Here is a 7,055-nt window from a genome sequence, read left to right as displayed (position 1 = left end):
GCAAAAGAAAAACTCACTCATTGGTACACAATCCTCCCCCCCAATTCTTAAAACATTAAAATAACAATTTAAAACCTCCTATTTTAAATATTCCTCGAACTTGAAGATCCTGCTCTCGTGGGGCAGCATCCCCGCCGCTCCTCAGATCTCTCCTTCGTGTGTTCATCATCTTCTTGTCTCTGTACTTGATAACATTTAGCACATTCTGCCCCACTTATTATCTATGCTTCATTTTCCTGGGAGTTTAGAAGGCCCTTGAAGGCAGGTGTCGTGTCTTTTGTTCAGTGACCAGAAGTGAGAAGTTTGAAATTGGTGCTGGAGGGGGTTGGAGGTGAAGAGGAAGTGAAGAGTGTACGGGAAAGAAAAAGAAGTAAGACAGAGTGATGAGAGGAAGAGTTTCACTTTAGCGGCATTTTCTCAACCAGAATCTCTTTGCTTAAGGCAGATCCTTCAAGATCTAACATGGTTCCTTTCTAGAACCATCTCAGAGGTTGAAGAGTTGTACAGATATCCTTTAGTGATTTGCTATCACTATCTCCTTTTCTTCTTCATTGTTCTCTACATCCCTATTTTGTTCTTTATAGCTTTATAAAGAATTCCCCCTGGAGCACCAGTCAGACCGTCAGCTGCTACCTCAAAAGCTGACAGCTTGAACCCACTAGCGTTGCTTCAAGAGACAAGACACAGCAACACAGGCTCACTGTGAGCATATCAACTTGATGGTACATAACATAAAATGTGTACGTGTGTGTCGTCTGTCCATTCTGAGCAACAGCACACTATAGTCACCTTCTAGCACTGAAGCAGGCTCAAATGCCTTGAATACCTCTTTTGGTGGATTTCCTCAAACTTCTGCCTTGTAGATCAGGACTAAAGGATCGACCTTTAGGAAGAATTTGGTCAACATTCCTAGAAGAGTTAATTGTGTAATATGACAATTTTGCATTTGATACTTATAAGAATAATTTGCCAGCAACCTTAAGTGTGCCAAATGCTGGTTCACTTGTCAACAATCCTTCATTCAGTAAGAGGCAGTCATGCCCAGAAGCAAGCAGCCCTCACCCTCAAGGCCTCTTCCTTTAGTACAGCCGTATCAGCAGTCTTCAGTAAAGAGATGAAGCTAGACTGCAGCTGGGACTGACATCAGGGTCGGGTAAGACCAAGAAAAACTGGATAAACAATGTATACTGCATTGAAACAGATGAGGGAGAGAACAGTTTAAAAGCGATATATGATAGGGTATTAGGGTTATCACAAAAGTCCAGAATGAAGCGGAGTGTACTCGGGGTGGGGGGATTGTATAGCAACGAAGGAATTTTTCTTTTACTTTCAAAGAGAAGAGCGAACTGGAGGGGAGAGGTAGGCAGAGAGAAAAGTGCAACACTTATGAATGGAAATCCAAAAATCTCTGTAAATGTTCATTAAAATTAATAAAATAAATTTTAAATACATATATATATTTAAAAAGAGAGATGAAGCTAGAACAGATTCCAGAAAATTATGCCACTTTATGTTCCCCAAAAGGCAATCTAGCCATCTTTTTTGTTGGATAGTAGAAAGTTTCAATTTCTGCCCTACTGTTCCTAAGGGAAGAACAAAGAACTTACACTTTAAATTCAGCTTTACAAAAAAGGTCTAGATACCCAGGACCAATATACCTCGTTTCGTTTATGCTAGACAACCTCCCTCGGGTTATTTTCTCTCTTAACCCTTTACAAACTTTCCGCTGCCTTTATTTCTCCCCAAGACTCAGTACTATCAAGCCAAAGAAAACGCCATGTGACAGGGACAATCTCTGGTCAAGGGTTATAAAAAACATGCAGCTGTATGATCTGACAGCACAACACAATTATCGTAAATCTTACTGAGAAGGAAGCCCATTCTCTGGTTTCCTATTTGTTGTCCTTGAAAGAACAAGCAATGTCAAGTCACAAAAACCTACACCATTTTGCTTCTCATTTCCCTACTGCTACAGTCCTATTATATGTACAACTTTATTTAGAAATATCTGATTTTACACCTTTTGTCACTCAATAACCCTACAACACAAGGGCTCCACATGAAATCTTTAAAATTGGCTGAGTAGACATTAAATACTCAAAAATCCAAATTATCTAGCCTGGTAGAGGTTAATGTTCTGCTTTAAGTAGGAACAGAAAGTATCAATTTTGTACTCCGATTTGCCTCCAAAGTACTCAGACACATACAAATATATGATAGATGAGGGTAATGAGGGTCCCAGTGACACCACAGTTACTGAGAAAGGTCTAAGAAATGAGCAAAGATAAGTGGGTCCTAAATTCCTTTCACCTCTGTGCAATTGTCTGACCTTCAACACTCCTTTTCAGTGTAGAGATGCCTGAGCAACAACTTTTTAATATTTCTAGTTTTCAGAGCTATGTAACCACCAGGGGCTAAGCTACTGAGCAGCTTATGGCAAGAACCCAAGTAACTGGAATTACCAGAAAAAAGAACGACAACAAGTGTTTTATCAACCTAGTATTTTCATTAACCTTGTCTTCTCTTACAAAGTGAGTTCACTCAGAAATATGGGAAATTCATCATATGCTTGAAGAGCTAGAATGAGTCTTAGAACTAAGGTTCCCTTTGACCCGACAGCTACGGGAGCAGGTCCAGAATATTGTCATTGACCAAGGTCGTGAAGCTCACTAGTGAGAGGCCCAGGACACCACGCTAAGACAGCATCATACTCTATATAGCCCTCAAAGAGCACGCTTGAAATAGCAGGTTTCTTAAGTCGGGGCAGTTATGTGTACTAGGGATTAAATCCAACTACTCTTAACAGAAAAGTATCCATCTCGTGCCTTGGCCATTACTGTAAAATAAGCACTGAGTGACTCCAACAAAGATATGCTAGGGATATGATTGTATGAAACACAATATGAATGGAGTGCAAAATGCAACATAAATAAATTTTGTATCCAAACCAATACAAAAAAAATTTTTAAATATTTAAAAATAAAAAATCTGGGGACCCTTGGGAAGCCCTGACAAGCATAACATGTCTTAATCATCAGTTCAAATGTATCATCCACTCTGCAGGAGAAAGCTGGGATGTCTCCTCCTGTAGACTTTGTCTCAGAAATCTGATGGGGCTTCACTGTGAGTTGGAATTGACTTAGCAGCAGAAAGTTTCGTTTTCTGAGAAGCAAAGAACTTGTCAGCATTTTAGTCAGATTTTCTCCTATTTGGATTTATGAATTATAGTAAATGAATCTTAGCAAAGTCTACTATGTGTTAAGATTGTTATTCACTTATTTTAAATAGTTCAGTGCATGCATTGTGTCAAAGTAAAAGTCAATCTTGGTTCACGATGACTCTGAAAAAGGATAGGGAAGGCTTGGGAGTCGGGAGAGGTCAATACAACATGAATTGTAGTTGTTAAAAGACTTTGAAACACAAGTTTAAGTATAGTATTGACTTTACTTATTATAACAATTAACTGGAAAATATTCATGTCTCAGGTACCATTAACTTATGATATAGGAAATTTCCAAAATGGCTTTTCTTTAAAAACAAACAAACAAAAACCCAACAAACACACACTTAGGACACAGAACTGGTAAATTTTCCTATCACATCAAGTGGCATTCATCATAATGTTATTAGCAACTTGTTTGGAAAGTCTCTTTAATAAAGAGCATAGTAAAATTAATAACAATGGTTTCATAAAGAAACAAATTATAAAAGTGAGAAATATTAAGTGGCAATTTTCTTTTATAATTTTTTTTACCTATATTCCACTTGCTTGATAAAAAAAAGAACAAAACAAGTATAAGCAAAGGCAAATATCAAAACGTTTATGACTTACAGCAGTAGACCTTAGATTACTAGTTCATCATCAAATAAAACAGAATTGGGTTCATCACAAGAAAGACATTTATCCTGCATATTTATTACTAAAATAATTGATGTCAGCCATGATTATGAGTGATATACTTATATCAAGCACAAGTTCCAATCAAAAACAAAGAGGGACAAAGAGAAAGAAATTGAAGCACTGGAATTGTTTCAACAGACAGACAAAGCAGCCATCTGTTGACATTACTGTTCTCTGAACCCAAAGGGCCAAAATCATGTGGTAGGGCAGGGAGCTTCACCCTAGTCCTGAAGTCCCACTTTGATGTCATAGGGCACTTCTGGAAGGAAGCTCTATAATGGCCAGTGCTAAGTATTTGCAGATTTCCTACTAGTCCTAACAGGAAGTCATTCCTGTGTCTCACCTGCATGAGTTCCTGTTATGTGGCCAGTTTGTTGGTGAGCTGAAATTCAGTTCCAGGGAGTGATGTCATCATGGTTGAGCTATGATCCTGGTGACCTGCTCCCCAACCTGGTGTTGTTGCAGCCCTTCAGCTTGAGTTCAGGTTATAAGAAAGGGGTCCAAAAAGGAAAAAGGGGAAGTAAAATAATAGAGAAAACAAAAAAGTGCTTGCACATTTCCTTTGTTTTACTAAAGCAATTTGTGCTTCCATATGAATTTGATGGGATGACCTGGACAATGGCACACAGAAGCTGTACAGATGTGCTTGAAGCAGGGGTAGATGCTCCCACAGATCTCAAAAATACAACAAGATTTAAAACATATAGAAAATTTTTGATTATTCTGGAAAAGAATGATTTTTTCTTTTTTAGACAAAGTTTTAAAAAATAAGTATTAAAAATTTAAAACTATTTTCTAAAGTATGAAAGAAAACAATAATATCACTCAGCAACACATGATTACAGAAAAAGTCCAGGACGACAGGTTCTAACTCAGAAATGGAAATAAATGGCAAATACAAATGTTTGAAGGTGAACGAGCACTCATGTTCTTTCGACATAATGGCAAATATATGAGAAGTTCCAGTCTGGAAATCCCGTCTGTAAGCAGTAAGATAAGACTGTCATTCAACTTCATTTAGGTGAGATTTTAACTCTTAGTATAGAAAGCCAAAAAGTAAAATGGAAGTCATGCCTTACAAGAGAAAACAGAGATTGATAATATTCCAAAAGGAAAGACACAGAAGTATTCAGTTTTTTTAAGAAAATCAAGCTATGAAGTAGAGATCTACTTTTTCCACCATATTTATTTCATGTCATGATTTCTTAATCCTTTTTAAGTTGATACAGTTTGGGGAAATAAGTATTTCCTCTTGTTCCATGTGTATCGTTAAGTGGAGTGGGAAGAATGGAATATGAGAGAAGAGGCAAGGGTGAAAGAAATGAAAAAAGAAAGACACAGAATGTTTACATGAATTTCATCTCTTACATAAGTAGTAGTACCAACCAAGTGCGTATAAAGTTAACAGCATAGTGTCTTCTTACATGAGCTTCCAAAAGGATGAAACAGTATAAAACCACACTGGAGACACATTAATTGAACAGCATCATGGTACAGCTCTCCTATCAGGCATGTGCATATTCTTTTTTCTCATTTGTTAAGCTTCACAGATGGCATTATTCACAAAGCACTTTTAGTATATTATTAAGCAAATATCAATTTGATCATATAAATAAGTCTTAGCAGAAAACATTGTTAGCTGCCATGTAAAAGTCCTTCTTTCACGTTACACAATTCTTCTACATTTAGAACTTCACATGAGAAGAGTATCTTCAAGGGCATTCCTTTTGCAGTTGAGTTCATGACCAACCTGCAAAATTAACTGCAGATGAACTAAAGATCACACCTTGGTTCCAGGGCTGTGGGGAGCAGCTCTGTGCCATTATAGATCAGCTGATGTCTTCTCCAGGTGCTAACTGTAAAAACATTTTTTCCCTCCTACTTCCTTAAATGTCTTTATTCAAGTCACTTGATGCCCCATAAATGATTATACGGCAGAGGTGCCTCTGCTGAAGATGCTTTCACAGAAGAGATGAGAATGTGTGCCGTTATCTCTGGCTTTGTGTTCATCTCATCAGTTCTGCCCAATCCACAGGAGTAAAAAAGGGATGCGATTTGATGTCTTCAACACCAGCAACTCCAGCACCAAGCCGCTCCATAGGGTTGAACTGCAGCAGCTAAAAAAGGGAGAATTTGGTGAGTCACAGGGATCTATCCAATTGGCAAATCAATCAAGAAAAAAAATCCAGAAATATAGGAAGGAAAATATGTAAATTTAAGTCCTGTGACAAATGGACCAGATTAATTAGTGGACTAAAATGAAAAAAATTTGATCCAATAAGTAAAACATGTGACCTCTTTAGAAATAAGTATAATTAATACATTAACAAGATTATAAAGTAAAGAGAAGCAGTCATATTCAATTACAGCAGACACTGGACAGGCTGAAGGAATATATCCTGAGAAAGGTATGGCACTTCCAATTTTTTTAACAGCTTTATTAAAATGCAAAGGTTGGTTTTTGTCAACTTGATATGGCTGTGGGTTTAGTCAAACACTAGTCTAAAATAATTACCTAACTTGGGAGGGCCTGGAGAGCATTATGCTGAGTGAACTAACTCAGTCCCACAAGGACAAATACTGTATAAAACCATTATTGTAGAATGAGCATAAGGATCCAGGAGGGGTGGGAGAGGCTGGAAGCAGAGGGATGAGGATGTGCAGGGGGAGGGGAGTTTAATCATGAGATTGTACAATTTGATGGGAGGGAGAGGGAAACTGGAAGAGTCTATTCTGAAAAACAATGTATTCAAATTTTGTAAACAAACTAGTACAATTAAAAAAATACGATTGTGTTTAACTGGCACGTGTGTGTTTCATATAATGACTTACTATCGATCAATGCTCCCCCCCCCCAAAAAAAGGATGCATGCTTCCCCATCAGGAAACCAAACCCTGGTTTCTTACAGGACAGGTGGGGATACTCACCAGTATACTAACAAGGATGGCTGAGCAATGCCCTTTACCACCGTTTCATCAAGTCTCCACTTTCTACCTTGCCTATTCCTTCACTTGCCCATCCAAAGTGTCAAGTTTACAAATCTCTGCTGCCCTAGTGGTTGTTTTCTCTCCCTCAGATGTTTAACTTTTTAAGACAGTGGCCTTTAAATTCCTACCCTCACTGTATAAGGGTCCCACACTCTGTATTTTTACA

At 37.9% G+C, this 7,055-nt stretch overlaps 1 protein-coding gene across 1 annotated transcript in view; it reads right to left on the bottom strand.

Moving 5' to 3' along the window:
* Nucleotides 1-5,907: 5,907 nt before the first annotated feature.
* The window catches only part of LOC102855364 (ribosomal protein S6 kinase delta-1-like), a 280,773-nt gene continuing 279,625 nt past the window's right edge, over nt 5,908-7,055 (bottom strand). The window contains 1 exon segment of the mRNA XM_006890552.1: nt 5,908-6,018. Within this exon segment, the coding sequence (XP_006890614.1) occupies nt 5,908-6,018 (111 nt within the window).

Source organism: Elephantulus edwardii, unplaced genomic scaffold, assembly GCF_000299155.1.
Source record: "Elephantulus edwardii isolate Elephantulus edwardi_28Jun2011 unplaced genomic scaffold, EleEdw1.0 scaffold00090, whole genome shotgun sequence".
Lineage (NCBI taxonomy): Eukaryota > Metazoa > Chordata > Mammalia > Macroscelidea > Macroscelididae > Elephantulus > Elephantulus edwardii.
The sequence above is the reverse complement of the archived record's forward strand: the minus strand, read 5'-3'. Positions and strand labels throughout refer to the sequence as shown.